The sequence below is a fragment of the Arachis ipaensis genome, chromosome B3 (assembly GCF_059453495.1).
Source record: "Arachis ipaensis isolate K30076 ecotype BB chromosome B3, ASM5945349v1, whole genome shotgun sequence".
In the NCBI taxonomy this organism is placed as follows: Eukaryota; Viridiplantae; Streptophyta; class Magnoliopsida; order Fabales; family Fabaceae; genus Arachis; species Arachis ipaensis.
This window is the reverse complement of record NC_142438.1, coordinates 122,135,259-122,151,375: the sequence shown is the minus strand read 5'-3', so window position 1 is coordinate 122,151,375 and position 16,117 is coordinate 122,135,259. Positions and strand designations below refer to the sequence as shown.

At 39.9% G+C, this 16,117-nt stretch overlaps 1 protein-coding gene across 1 annotated transcript; it reads right to left on the bottom strand.

Moving 5' to 3' along the window:
• Positions 1–9,322: 9,322 nt before the first annotated feature.
• On the bottom strand, positions 9,323–10,691 carry LOC148572298 (uncharacterized). Its single transcript, XM_088507445.1, has 4 exons — positions 10,607–10,691; positions 10,414–10,514; positions 9,948–10,124; positions 9,323–9,739 (listed from the first exon to the last, which is right to left on the bottom strand). Exons 1-4 carry the CDS (start codon positions 10,689–10,691, stop codon positions 9,323–9,325), a joined length of 780 nt encoding a protein of 259 aa, XP_088363571.1.
• Positions 10,692–16,117: the final 5,426 nt, after the last annotated feature.

Sequence of the window (16,117 nt, the reverse complement as noted above, 5' to 3'; positions counted from 1 at the left end):
TAAATGTACTCCCACCAAAAGATAAATCTAGAAAAGTTAAGCTATTGTAATTCATCAAAAGAAGCAAACACCAGTTTCCATTGAAGTTTCATATCCATTAATGCTAAATTACTAAATTACAAGTAATAATTTGAAGTTCCAATAATACTAAATTACTAATCAGAACAAGTAAAAAAAAGTAACAAATCAGAAAAAAACTACACAGAACAATAATCAACAGCCTTAATATTCATAAGTTCTGATAATCAAAAACAATATCCCTAATCAGAAGTTCTAATAAATTAAATCCTAAACTTCCATGGCATTCATAAATTAAAACAGTTAATTTCAAAATAAAATCTCCTACCTCAATTAGCCAAAACTTGGTAATTAAACGTAACAAACCATTCGTTTGTTTTTAATTCCTAGTAGCAACAACTTTCCTCTTGGAGCAGCAGCAACAATGATCTCAGCACCAATCATAATTGTTTAGGAGATAAATTAGCAACACTAGAATAAAATATGCTAACATAATTAGGACGGAAATATGACAGAGGAATAAAATGGTAACAAAGCAAGGAAGAAAATGTTACAGGTCTCATAAACGAAGGAATTGGAACCAGAATGGGAACAGTGCTACCGGCAACAACGGCAGTGACATCCCCTTTCAAGTTTCACGATGACAGAACGCTCCTTAGCAGCTAGCTCCAGTGGCGACGACAATGGCTCCGGCGGCTAGCCCTAGCAACAGCAGTGGCAACTCCTCCCTCACCCCTCCATCACGTCTTTCACTCTCTCTGCTTTGTGCGATGGCGGCAGCTTCGGGCTCGACAGTGGCGCGCGATGATGGCGATGCAACAGCCGCAGAGAGCTGGACGCGAACGGCCTCCCTCCAGCGGCGGCGACAGGACGCAGGCGGCCTCCCTCTTCTCACGGACTCTCTCTCTTCGCGTCTTGACAGCCTTTTCTCCACGGTTCCATTTCTGATGGTGATTCAGCAGTAGTGACCGATGGTAAAGCGCGACAGAGGTTGCTCAACGATCGCCAGTAGCGGCGCGGCCTCACCCCTTTCCTTTCCTTCTTCTTCCCCGCGACTCCCTCACTTCCTCGAGTCTCTCTATATGCCTGTGTCTGTGTATACACTTGTATTGGTGGTGTGTGTGGTGTGCTGTGAGTGTTAGAAAAAGATAGGATTAGAGATTGGGTAACTTAAATATTTTTAATAAAAATAAGGATAAGTGGTGTGCTGTGAATGTTAGAAAAAGATAGGGTTAGAGATTGAGTAACTTAAATATTTTTAATAAAAATAAGGATAAGGATAACTTAAATATTTTTAAATATTTTTAATTTTAAGAATTAGAGTAATTAAATTAATTATTTTTAAAATATTATTTTATTCTTATTTTATAATTATTTTTAAACAAATATTAATTAAGATAAAATTGGAGATATTCAAGTTAATTTTTTTATTCATAAAATTTAAAATATTAAATTCAAAAATTTTAAATATTTAAATTAAATGATATAAAATTTTTATATTTTTTTCAATTACTAAAATTTTTAATTATAAATAAGAAAATACTCTGTTTAATATATAAATCTCTAAAAATTTATTTTGAATAAGTATAATAAATTATAAATAATTTATTATTTAATTTTTAAAATAATTTTAAACTCAAACTATCATTAATTAGACTTAAATATTTTTAGTAAAATAAATTTTTAAATATAAAATCTTAAATAAATATAATAAATCATAAATAACTTATTATGTTAATTTTTAAAATTTCAAAGTCTTACATTTAGTATCTTGAAACAAAATTTTTTATTAGCTACAAAAAATCTTTGAATTTTGGGACAAATAAATAACTTGTTACAAAAATATTGTATTTTGTGATAAATTAATTTTTTGTTACAAAATATTTTGAATTTTTGCAACAATATAATCTTTTGTTACAAAATATTATAACATTTTGTAACAAAACAACAATTCGATACGAAAGATAACATAATTTGTAACAAAAGAAATTAAGTTGTTACAAAATATTGAAATGTTTTGTAACAAATTTTCTTATTGTTACAAAATATTCTTATTTTGTAACAATAACTAATTATTGTTACAAAAAAACTATAATTTGTAACAATTTTAAATTTGATACAAATTTTTTGTTACAAATGTTTCATTTTCTTGTAGTGCAAGCAATACAGAAGAGAATCCAAAAAGAGAGTGCAAGGGCATAACTATAACCAACATGGCCGAACCTGGAGAGGAAGAAAAGGCAGTGATTTCCAATGAGGAAGACCTCAATGGACGTCCACTGGCCTCCAAGGAGTTCCCTAATAAGGAACCAAAGGAATCTAAGGCTCATATAGAGACCATAGAGATTCCACTGAACTTACTGTTGCCATTCATGAGCTCTGATGAGTATTCTTCCTCTAAAGAGGATGAGGATATTACTGAAGAGCAAGTTGCTCAATATCTAGGAGCAATCATGAAGCTGAATGCCAAGTTATTTGGTAATGAGACTTGGGAGGATGAACCCCCATTACTCATCAATGAACTAAATGATCTGGTTCAACTGAAATTACCTCAGAAGAAACAGGATCCTGGAAAGTTCTTAATACCTTGTACCATAGGCACCATGACCTTTGAGAAGGCTCTGTGTGACCTGGGGTCAGGGATAAACCTCATGCCCCTCTCTGTAATGGAGAAACTAGGGATCTTTGAGGTGCAAGCTGCAAGAATCTCATTAGAGATGGCAGACAATTCAAGGAAACAGGCTTATGGACTTGTAGAGGATGTCTTAGTGAATGTTGAAGGCTATTACATTCCTGCTGACTTCATAATCCTAGAGACTGGGAAGGATGAAGATGAATCCATCATCCTTGGAAGACCCTTCCTGGCCACAGCAAGAGCTGTGATTGATGTGGACAAAGGAGAGTTAGTCCTTCAAGTGAATGAGGACTACCTTATGTTTAAGGCACAAGGATCTTCTTCTGTAACCATGGAGAGGAAGCATGAAAAGCTTCTCTCAATATAGAGTCAAACAGAGCCCCCACACTCAACTTCTAAGTTTGGTGTTGGGAGGCCAACATCAAGCTATGAGTCTCTGTGAAGCTCTCTAAGAGCTTCACTGTCAAGCTACTGACATTAGAGAAGCGCTTATTGGGAGGCAACCCAATGTTATTTAATTATATTTATTTATTTTCCATTGTTATTTTATGTTTTCTTTAGGTTGATGATCATGTGAAGTCACAAAAACAACTGAAAAATCAAAAACAAAACGAAAAACAGCATTAAAAATAGCACACCCTGGAGGACAGGCTTACTGGCGTTTAAACGCCAGTAAGGATAGCAGAATGGGCGTTTAACGCCCAGCCTGGCAGCATTCTGGGCGTTAAACGCCAGAATGGACAGCACTATGGGCGTTTAACGCCCAAAAGGGCTGTCTGGCATCTGGCTGGTGTTAAACGCCAGAAATGGGCATCTGGCCGGCGTTTAACGCCAGAAACGGGCATTTGGCCGGCGTTTAACGTCAGAATGGGCAGCAGAGTGGCGTTTAACGCCAGGAAAGGTAGCAGAGCTGGCGTTAAACGCTAGCTTTAGCACACAATGGGAGTTTAAATGCCAGATTCGTGCAGGGACTCGAATTCCTTGACACCTCAGGATCTGTGGACCCCACAGGATTCCCACCTACCCCACCTCTTCTTCTCTCCTCTTCACACCTTTCCGTAACACTCTTCCCCAAATACCCTTGACCACTCCCTCCCAAACCCAACCCCTATCACAAGAATTTCCTCTCCACTCCACTCCTATATAAGCCCCTCATCACTCCTTCCTTTTTCACACATCATAACCAACTAAACCCCCCTTGGCCGAACCCTCTCCTCACCTCCATCTCCTCAATTTCTTCTTCTTCTAATCCCTTCTTTCTTTTTTTGCTCGAGGACTAGCAAACCTTTTAAGTTTGGTGTGGAAAAAGCTCTGCTTTTTATTTTTCCATAACCATTAATGGCACCTAAGGCCGGAGAGACCTCTAGAAAGAGGAAAGGAAAGGCAATTGCTTCCACTTCCGAGTCATGGGAGATGGAGAGATTCATCTCAAAGGTCCATCAAGACCACTTCTATGAAGTTGTGGCCAAGAAAAAGGTGATCCCCGAGGTCCCCTTCAAGCTCAAAAAGAGTGAATATCTGGAGATCCAACATAAAGTTCGAAGAAGAGGTTGGGAAATCCTCAGCAACCCCATTCAACAAGTCGGGATCTTAATGGTTCAAGAGTTCTATGCCAATGCATGGATCACTAAGAACCATGACCAAAGTGTGAACCCGAACCCAAAGAATTGGCTTACAATGGTTTGGGGGAATTACTTGGATTTCAGTTCGGAAAATGCGAGGTTGGCATTTAACTTGCCAATGATGTAAGGAGATCCTCACCCTTTCACTAGAAGGGTCAACTTTGATCAAAAGTTGGACCAAGTCCTTATGGATATTTGTGTGGAAGGCGCTCAATGGAAGAGAGATTCAAGAGGCAAACCGGTTCAACTAAGAATGCTTGACCTCAAACCAGTGGCTAGGGGATGGTTGGAGTTTATCCAACGCTTTATAATTCCTACTAGCAACTAGTCTGAAGTTACTGTAGACCGGGCTATCATAATCCATAGTATCATGAATGGAGAGGAAGTAGAAGTTCATGAGATCATATCCCTAGAACTCTACAAGGTGGCGGACAAGCCCTCTACTTTGGCAAGGTTAGCCTTCCCTCATCTCATTTGTCACCTATGCAATTCAGCTGGAGTTGTCATAGAGGAAGACACCCTCATTGAAGAGGATAAGCCCATCACTAAGAAAAGGATGGAGCAAACAAGAGAGCCCACTCATGGACCTCAACAAGAGCATGAGGAAGTTCCTCATCATGAAATCCCTGAGATGCCTCAAGGGATGCACTTTCCTACACAAAACTATTGGGAGCAAATCAACACCTCCCTAGGAGAATTAAGTTCCAACATGGGACAACTAAGGGTGGAGCACCAAGAGCATTCCATCCTCCTCCATGAAATTAGAGAAGACCAAAGAGCCATGAGGGAGGAGCAACAAAAGCAAGAAAGAGACATTGAGGAGCTCAAGCACTCCATAAGATCTTCAAAAGGAAGAACTAGCCGCCATCACTAAGGTGGACCCGTTCTTTAATTTCCTTGTTCTTTATTTTCTGTTATTCGTTTCATATGCCTTATGTTTTATTTACGTTGTGTCTTTATTACATGATCATTAGTGTCTAGTGTTTATGTCTTAAAGCTATGAATGTCCTATGAATCCATCACCTTTCTTAAATAAAAAATGTTTTAATTACAAAAGAACAAGAAGTGCATGATTTCGAATTCTATCTTGAAATTAGTTTAATTATTTTGATGTGGTGGCAATACCTTTTGTTTTCTGAATGAATGCTTGAACAGTGCATAATTTTGAATTTGTTGTTTATGAATGTTAAAATTGTTGGCTCTTGAAAGAATAAAGAAAAAGGAGAAATGTTATTGATAATATGAAAAATCATAAAATTGATTCTTGAAGCAAGAAAAGGCAGTGAACACAAAGCTTGCAGAAAAAAATGGCGAAAAAAAAGAGAAGAAAAAGATAGAAAAAAGAAAAAGCAAGTAGAAAAAGCCAATAGCCCTTTAAACCAAAAGGCAAGGGTAAAAAGGATCCAAGGCTTTGAGCATTAATGGATAGGAGGGCCTAAAGGAATAAAATCCTGGCCTAAGCGGCTAAACCAAGCTGTCCCTAACCATGTGCTTGTAGCGTGAAGGTGTCAAGTGAAAAGCTTGAGACTGAGCGGTTAAAGTCGTAGTCCAAAGCAAAAAGAGTGTGCTTAAGAGCTCTGGACACCTCTAACTGGGGAGTCTAGCAAAGCTGAGTCACAATCTGAAAAAGGTTCACCTAGTCATGTGTCTGTGGCATTTATGTATCCGGTGGTAATAGTGGAAAACAAAATGCTTAGAGTCACGTCCAAGACTCATAAAGTAGCTGTGTTCAAGAATCAACATACTGAAATAAAAGAATCAATACCACTATCTGAATTCTAAGTTCCTATAGAAGCCAATCATTCTGAACTTCAAAGGATAAAGTGAGATGCCAAAACTGTTCAGAAGCAAAAAGGCTACAAGTCCCGCTCATTTAATTGGAACTAAGTTCATTGATAAGTTTGAAATTCATTGTATATTCTCTTCTTTTTATCCTATTTTGTTTTTAGTTGCTTGGGGACAAGCAACAATTTAAGTTTGGTGTTGTGATGAGCGGATAATTTATACCCTTTTTGGCATTATTTTTACATAGTTTTTAGTATGTTTTAATTATTTTTTATTATATTTTTATTAGTTTTTATTCAAAAATCACATTTCTGGACTTTACTATGAGTTTGTGTGTTTTTCTATGATTTCAGGTATTTTCTGGCTGAAATTGAGGGACCTGAGCTAAAATCTGATTCAGAGGCTGAAAAAGGACTGCAGATGCTGTTGGATTCTGACCTCCCTTCACTCGAAGTGAATTTTCTGGAGCTACAAAAGCCCAATTTGTGCCTTCTTAATTGTGTTGGAAAGTAGACATCCTGGGCTTTCGAGCAATATATAATAGTCCATACTTTGCCCGAGATTTGATGGCCCAAACGGGCGTTCAAAGTCAGCCTAAAACATCTAGGCGTAAAACGCCCAAACTGGCACCAGAATTGGAGTTAAACACCCAAACTGGCACCAAAGCTGGCGTTTAACTCCAGGAACAGCCTAAGCACGAAAAAGTTTCAATGCTCACCCCAAGCACACACCAAGTGGGCCCCGAAAGTGGATTTCTGCACTATCTGCACTTAGTTACTCATTCTCTGTAAACCCTAGTTACTAGTTTAGTATAAAAACTACTTTTAGAGATTTATTTTAGAGTTTTTTTTTATCAATCGAATGCTATCATCTATTGTACACATTTGGAGGCTGGCCTCACGGCCATGCCTAGACCTTTCACTTATGTATTTTCTACAGTGGAGTTTCTACACCCCATAGATTAAGGTGTGGAGCTCTGCTGTTCTTCATGAATTAATACAAGTACTATTGTTTTTCTATTCAATTCACGCCTACTTCTTCTCTAAGATATTCACTCGCATTTCAACCTGATGAATGTGATGACCCGTGACACTCATCATCATTCTCACTTATGAACGCGTGCCTAACAACCACTTCCGTTCTATCTGCAATAGCTTGAGTGTATATCTCTTGGCCTCCTGGTTCACGACGCATGGTTGCCTCTCCTGACAATAGAGCATTCCATTCTGTGAGATCAGAGTCTTCGTGGTATAGGCTAGAACCTTTGGTACCATTCATGAGATCCGAAAAGTCTAAACCTTGTCTGTGATATTCCGAGTAGGATCTGGGAAGGGATGACTGTGACGAGCTTCAAACCTGCGAATGTGGGGCACAAGTGATAGTGTGCAAAAGGACAATGGTCCTATTCCGACGCTAGCGGGAACCGATAGATGATTAGCCGTGCGATGACAGTGCATATGGATTTGTTTTCATCCGAGAGGATCATACAACTTTCCATGGAAGGAGGTAACGCATGGTTGGAAGAAGACAATAGAAATGCAGAGGTTCAGAAGCAACAAAGCATCTCCAGACGCTTATCTGAAATTCCCACCAATAAATTACATAGGTAACTTTATCTTATTTTATATTTTATTTATATTTTAATTATCAAAACCTCATAACCATTTGAATCTGCCTGACTGAGATTTACAAGGATGACCATAGCTTGCTTCAAGCCGACAATCTCCGTGGGATCGACCCTTACTCACGTAAGGTATTACTTGGACGACCCAGTGCACTTACTGGTTAGTTGTGCGGAGTTGTGAAAAAGAGTTGAGACTAAGATTGTGCATACCAAGTTTTTGGCGCCATTGTTAGAGATCACAATTTCGTGCACCAACAACCAAAACCCAATCAAAACCAAATATCCTACACCCAAAACAGTTTCAAGTTGACTAAATATTACTCATGCACCTTCTATGTCATTCCTTATCATACCAACACACAATTTTACTCATTTCATCCACAAATTCTCACTCAATGCATCATTCCACATTCCTCAACTTTCACCAACATCAACAAGCATCAAAATTTACCATAAACACTCCAAATCATCATGTTCAAGCCTCATTCCAATAATGAATAACAATATCAAAGTGCAACATCACAATTCATCAAATCAACAACACCATCATACATTATCAAATCCAATAACCAATTCAATCCTATCCTAAGGTCCACTAGTCTAAGTGTCCAGAAATATTACATATTACATAGAGAAAACCAAAACCATAACTTGGCCGATTCCCAATATGCACAAAACCCAAATTTGAGTCCCAACCAAGCCTCCAATCACAAGAGTTAACTCCCAAAGCTCCAATTCCACAAGTTCAACCTCTAATTTGGTTTTTCACCAACAATATTTAATCTAAACCATATACAACTACAATTAACCCCTAAACTCAAAATCTCAAGAATTCATAAGAAGATTAGGGTTCTTACCTTTTCCAAAGGTCATAGGATCACAACCCAATACTTTCCTTAAGTTAGATTGATCCTAAACACACTAAAACATCAAAATCTCAAAACCTCAAGCACTAAATTTTCGAATTTATGGAAGGGAAGGCTGAGAGAAAAATCGAGATTTTCTTACCAATTTCTTAGGTGTGTTTTGTAGAGCTCTTTGTGGTGATTGTGTGGCCGCAAACGGTGCGGCGATCGGAGCTCCGTAGCTCAAGTTATGAGCTTGGGAAGATGTATGTGAATAGTGACAATGGAACTCTCACTCTCTTCTCATTTACAGCTGCAACTCTCACTCTCTAAGGGTAATGGTGGCTGAAATGGGGTTCATTTGAGTGTTTATATATGTTAGGTTTCGGCCCAACTTAGGCCCGATCCAATCCGTTAGTGTTTTTGGCCCGTTAACCTTTAAAATTAATGCCTGATTTTCAATTCCAAATGTTTTCCTAAGGTTTTCTACTGTTGTTATTATTCTCGCACAGTACCAGACCGATTTAAGCTGGTATTACCGGTTAATTTACCGGTTCGCATTTTTATGCGATTTTTTGCAAAAAATTATATTTTCTAACTCAGAAAAATCTACTAAGTCCAAATATCATATTTAAATTTCCTAATTAATATTCTAAATTTTTGATCCTATTTTGGGCAGTTAATTTAATTTAATTAACGGTTAATTAGTCACGGTTCTTATATTCTTCCCACCAAATTAGAAATTTTGTCCCCAAAATTTAATGTTACTTGAGAATAACTCGGGATAATCCTTCTACATCTCAGACTCCAACTTCCAAGTATGTTCTTCAACTTCTGCTTGTTTCCAAGCCACTTTAACCAACTGAACTTCCTTTCCTCGCAGTTTCTTCACACTAGTATTGTCAATACGCACTGGTGTTACTTGAAACGCCAAATTCTCCCTCAACTCGACCGACTCGGGCTCTAACACATGAGCCACATCCGATGTGTACTTACGTAGTTGTGACACGTGGAATACGTCATGCAAGTTAGACAAGTGAGGCGGCAAAGCTACTTGATATGCCACCGGCCCGAATCGCCTCAGAATCTCGAACGGTCCAATGAATCTTGGATTCAGCTTCTTGGTCTTAATTGCTCTTCCAATCCAAGTTGTCGGAGTAACCCTCAGAAATACATGCTCTCCCACTTCAAATTCCAACGGTTTTCTTCTCTGATCCGCATAACTTTTCTATCGGCTCTGTGCAGTTAAAATCCTTGCTCGAATCTTTCTAATCTTCTCAGTAGTCTCTGCTACCAAATCACGACCCAAAACACTTGCTTCACCGGTTTCATACCAACACAGTGGAGATTGGCACTTCCGTCCATACAAAGCCTCATAGGGAGCCATCCCAATGCTCGCATGAAAGCTGTTATTGTACGCAAACTCCACCAATGGCATGTAATGGTCCCAACTTCCCGGTTGATCCAAAACACACGCCCTTAGCATATCCTCCGACGTCTGAATAGTCCTTTCTAACTGTCCATTCATTTGCGGATGATATGCCGTGCTGAGACATAGTCTCGTACCGAAAGATCTTTGGAAAGCTCCTTAAAACCTTGATGTAAATCGGGGATCACGGTCTGACACTATGCTCGATGGCACACCGTGAGACCTTACAATCTCCTTTATGTAGAATCTCACCAATTCCTCCATAGAATAGTTCACTTGGACAGGAAGGAAATGAGCGGACTTGGTTAAACGATCCACGATCACCAAACCGCATCAAATCTCGACCTAGTCCTCAGTAAACTGGTCACAAAATCCATTGCAATTCTTTCCCACTTCCACTGAGGAATCTCAAGTGGCTGTAATATTCTCGATGATCTCTGATGCTCTATCTTCACCTTCTGGCATGTCAAGCACTTAGACACAACTGTAGCTACATCATTTTTTATCCCAGGCCACCAGAACATCTTCTTTAGATCAGAGTACATCTTCGTACTCCCTAGATGAATAGAAAACCCACTGTTATGAGCTTTCGACAACAATTCTTGTCTCAAACTTCCGACATCTGGCACACAGATTCTCCCCTTATACCTCCATAACCCTTCATCACCCTTAGTAAATTCTCCATACCTCTTATTGCCAACTTGTTGAGATAATCTCTGAAGTTATTGCTCATTTTGCTAAGCCCTCTGAATCTCTGACTTGAAGGTACTTGAAATTTGCAACTGATTCTGACAAGCTATTACAGTAAATTCACCAAGGTCCAACTTGAAATCTGCAAACTTATCCACTAACTCCTCCTCTTTGATCCTCATCCAAGCTATCATCAAAGACTTCCGACTCAATGCATCCGCCACCACATTCGCCTTTCCAGGGTGATAACTTAGTTCAAAATCATAATCCTTCAAAAGCTCCATCCACCTCCTTTGAAACATATTGAGCTCTTTCTTATCAAAGATGTACTTGACACTCTTATGATCAGAAAAGACGCTAAACCTTACTCCGTATAAGTGGTGCCTCTAAATCTTCAATGCAAATACAATCGCCGCTAATTCCAAGTCATGAGTTGGGTAATTTAGCTCATGTGGTCTCAGCTGACGCGATGCGTAAGCCACCACGTTTTGGTGCTACATCTACACGCAACCCAAACCCTTTAATGACGTATCACAGTACACTTCAAACGGTTCGTGCGGTTCCGGTAAAATTAAAACAGGTGCTGAGGTCAACTTTTGCTTTAAAGTCTGAAAACTCTCCTCACACTCCGACGTCCACACAAATGGTACCTCCTTCCGGGTTAACTTAGTCATCGGTAATGCAATCCAGGAAAATCCCTCAATGAATCTTCGGTAGCATCTGGCCAAGCCCAAGAAACTTTTAACCTCCGTCACCGTAGTCGGTCTCTCCCATTCCATCACCACCTCCACTTTCGAAGGATCTATGGTTATTCCTCCTTTGCATACCACGTGACCTAAGAACTTCATTTTCTCCTTCCAGAACTCGCATTTGGACAACTTAGCATACAATTTCCGCTCCTTCAGAATTTGCAACACAACTCTTAAATGCTCTTCATGTTCTTCCACCGTCTTTGAGTAAACTAAAATATCGTCTATGAATACAACCACAAATTTGTGCAAAAAGGGACGAAATACTCTGTTCATGTAATCCATAAACACAGCAGGTGCATTCGTCAACCCAAAGGACATCACCGCAAACTCGTAGTGTCCATAGCGCGTCCTAAACGCAGTTTTCGAAATGTCATCGTCCTTCACCCTTATCTGATGGTATCCTGACCTTAAATCAATCTTGGAGAATACCCCAGCCCCTTGCAACTGATCCATTAAGTCTTCTATCCTCGGTAACAGATACTTGTTCTTGACAGTTACTTTGTTTAACTGCCGGTAATCCACAAAAAGTCGCATTCCTCCATCTTTCTTCTTTACCAATAAAACTGGCGCTCCCCACAGAGATACACTCGGTCGAATGAACCTCTTGTTCAGAAGCTTTTCCAACTGAGCCTTTAGTTCAGCCAGCTCTATTGGAGCCATTCGATACGGTGCAATCGACACTGGTCCGGCTCCCGGCACCAAGTCAATCGCGAACTCAATCTCCCTTTGAGGTGGAAACTCAGGAATATCTTTCGGGAATACTTCTGGAAACTCCCTAACTACTGGAATTTGATCTATCCTCTAACACATTGGTGTATGAAATTGTAATCTCTAACAATGGCGCCAAAAACTTGGTACGCATAATCTTAATCTCAACTCTTTTTCACAACTCTGCACAACTAACCAGCAAGTGCACTGGGTCGTCCAAGTAATAAACCTTACGTGGGTAAGGGTCGATCCCACGGATATTGTCAGCTTGAAGCAAGCTATGGTCATCCTTGTAAATCTCAGTCAGGCAGATTCAAATGGTTATGAGGTTTTGATAATTAAAATACAAATAAAATATAAAATAAGATAAAGTTACTTATGTAATTCATTGGTGGAAATTTCAGATAAGTGTCTGGAGATGCTTTGTTGCTTCTGAACCTCTGCTTTCCTACTGCCTTCTTCCAACCATGCGTTACCTCATTCTATGGCAAGCTGTATGATCCTCTCGGATGAAAACAAATCCATATGCGCTGTCACTGCATGGCTAATCATCTGTCGGTTCCCGCTAGCATCGGAATAGGACCATTGTCCTTTTGCACACTGTCACTTGTGCCCCACATTCGCAGGTTTGAAGCTCGTCATAGTCATCCCTTCCCAGATCCTACTCGGAATACCACAGACAAGGTTTAGACTTTCCGGATCTCAGGAATGCTGCCAATGGTTCTAGCCTATACCACGAAGACTCTGATCTCACGGAATAGAATGCTCTGTTGTCAGGAAAGGCAACCATGCATCGTAAATCAGGAGGCCAAGAGATATATACTCAAGCTATTGCAGATAGAACGGAAGTGGTTGTCAGGCACGCGTTCATAAGTGAGAATGATGATGAGTGTCACGGGTCATCACATTCATCAGGTTGAAGTGCGAGTGAATATCTTAGAGAAGAAGTAGGCGTGAATTGAATAGAAAAACAATAGTACTTGTATTAATTCATAACGAACAGCAGAGCTCCACACCTTAATCTATGGGGTGTAGAAACTCCACCGTAGAAAATACATAAGTGAAAGGTCTAGGCATGGCCGTGAGGCCAGCCTCCAAACGTGAACATACAAGTTCAAAAGATAAAAGATTCAACCGAAAAAGACGTAAAATAAATCTCTAAAAGTAGTTTTTATACTAGACTAGTAACTAGGGTTTACAAAAAATGAGTAACTAAGTGCAGATAGTGCAGAAATCCACTTCTGGGGCCTACTTGGTGTGTGCTTGGGCTGAGCATTGAAGCTTTTTTGTGCTTAGGCTGTTCCTAGAGTTAAACGCCAGCTTTGGTGCCAGTTTTGGCGTTTTACGCCAAGATGTTTTAGGCTAACTTTGAACGCCAGTTTGGGCCATCAAATCTCGGGCAAAGTGATGAGCGGATAATTTATACGCCTTTTGGCATTGTTTTAGTATGTTTTTAGTATATTTAAGTTAGTTTTTATTATATTTTTATTAGTTTTTAAATAAAAATCACATTTCTGGACTTTACTATGAGTTTGTGTGTTTTTCTGTGATTTCAGGTATTTTCTGGCTGAAATTGAGGGACCTGAGCAAAAATCTGATTCAGAGGCTGAAAAAGGACTACAGATGCTGTTGGATTCTGACCTCCCTGCACTCGAAGTGGATTTTCTGGAGCTACAGAAGCCCAATTGGCGCGCTCTCAAAGTATAGACTATGAAGCTTGGGAAAGATACAAGCAATTGATCAGAAGGTGTCATTCTGACATGCTTTCAGAATGGAGCATCATAGGTATCTTCTATGATGGTCTGTCTAAACTGTCAAAGATGTCATTGGACAGCTTTGCTGGAGGATCTCTTCATCTGAAGAAGACGCTTGCAGAAGCTCAGAAACTCATTGAAATGGTTGCAAATAACCAATTCATGTACACTTCTGAAAGGAATCCTGTGAATAATGGGATGAATCAGAAGAAAGGAGTTCTTGAAATTGATACTCTGAATGCCATATTGGCTCAGAACAAAATATTGACTCAACAAGTCAATATGATTTCTCAAAGTCTGTCTGGAATGCAAGCAGCAACAGGCAGTACCAAAGAAGCTTCATCTGAAGAAGAAGCTTATGATCCTGAAAACCCAGCAATGGAAGAGGTGAATTACATGGGAGAACCCTATGGAAACACCTATAATCCTTCATGGAGAAATCATCCAAACCTCTCATGGAAGGATCAACAGAGGCCTCAACAAGGCTTCAACAACAATAATGGTGGAAAGAATAGGTTTAGCAATAGCAAGCCTTTTCCATCATCTTCTCAGCAATAAACAGAGAATTCTAAGCAGAACCACTCTGACTTAGCAACTGTAGTCTCTGATTTAATTAAAACCACTCAAAGTTTCATGATTGAAACAAGGTCCTCCATTAAAAATTTGGAGGCACAGGTGGGTCAGCTGAGTAAGAAAGTTATTGAACTCCCTCCTAGTACTCTTCCAAGCAATACAGAAGAGAATCCAAAAGGAGAGTGCAAGGCCATCAACATAACCCACATGGCCGAACCTGGAGAGGAGGAAGAGGCAGTGATCTCCACTGAGGAAGACCTCAATGGACGTCCACTGACCTCCAAGGAGTTCTCTCATGAGGAACCATGGGAATCTGAGGCTCACACTGAGACCATAGAGATTCCATTTAATTTACTTTTGCCATTCATGAGCTCTTATGAGTATTCTTCCTCTGAAGAGGATGAAGATGTTACTGAAGAACAAGTTGCTAAGTACCTTGGAGCAATCATGAAGCTAAATGCCAAGCTATTTGGTAATGAGACTTGGGAGGATGAACCCCCCTTGCTCACCAAAGAACTGGAGGACTTGACTAGGCAGAGATTACCTCAGAAGAGACAGGATCCTGAAAAGTTCTCAATACCTTGTACCATAGGCACCATGACCTTTGAGAAGGCTCTGTGATCTAGGGTCAAGCATAAACCTCATGCCCCTCTCTGTAATGGAGAAACTAGGAATCCTTGAGGTACAAGCTGCAAGAATCTCACTAGAGATGGCAGACAATTCAAGAAAACAGGCTTATGGACTAGTAGAGGATGTCTTGGTAAAGGTTGAAGGCCACTACATCCCTACTGATTTCATAATCCTAGATACTAGGAAGTGTATGGATGAATCCATCATCCTTGGTAGACCCTTCCTAGCCACAGCAAAAGCTGTGATTGATGTTGACAGAGGAGAATTGGTCCTTCAAGTGAATGAAGACTCCCTTGTGTTTAAAGCTCAAGGATCTCCCTCTGTAACCATGGAGAAGAAGCATGAAAAGCTTCTCTCAATACAGAGTCAAACAAAATCCCCACATTCAAACTCTAAGTTGGTGTTGGGAGGCCACAACCAAACTCTAAGTTTGGTGTTGAGAGGCCATCATCATGCTCTGAGTACCTGTGAGGCTCCATGAGAGCCTACTGTCAAGCTACTGACATTAAAGAAGCGCTTATTGGGAGGCAACCTAATTTTACTTATGTATGTTAAATTTCTATGTTCCATTGTTATTTTATGTTTTTTGTAGGTTGATGATCATTTGAAGTCACAAAAACAATTGAAAAAGCAAAAACAAACTGAAAAATAGAATGAAAAATAGCACACCCTAGAGGAGAAGGCTACTAGCGTTTAAATGCCAGTAAGGGCAGCAGAATGGGCGTTAAACGCCCAGTCTGGCACCATTCTGGGCATTTAACGCCAGAAATGGGCACCAGACTGGCGTTTAACGCCAGAAAAGGGCAAGAAGCTGGCGTTAAACGCCAGAAATGGGCAGCAACCTGGCGTTTAACGCCATGATTGGCAGCAAAGGGCGTTTTGCAAGCCTAATTGGTGCAGGGATGAGAAATCCTTGACACCTCAAGATCTGTAGACCCCACAGGATCCCCACCAACCTCAACTCACTCTCTCTCTTCTTCACACCTTTTCATAATACTCTTCCCCAAATACCCTTCACCAATCACCTCAATACCTCTTCCGCAAAAACCCCT

Bases quoted from the DNA above. Each gene is read 5' to 3' on its own strand.
- LOC148572298 (XM_088507445.1), bottom strand. From the start codon at position 10,691: ATGAGCAATAACTTCAGAGATTATCTCAACAAGTTGGCAATAAGAGGT. The intron at 10,515-10,606 runs GTATAAGGGGAG...CTATTCATCTAG, and splicing joins GGTGATGAAGGGTTATGGAG to GGAGTACGAAGATGTACTCT. The intron at 9,740-9,947 runs GTACAATAACAG...TATGCGGATCAG, and splicing joins ATGCCATTGGTGGAGTTTGC to AGAAGAAAACCGTTGGAATT.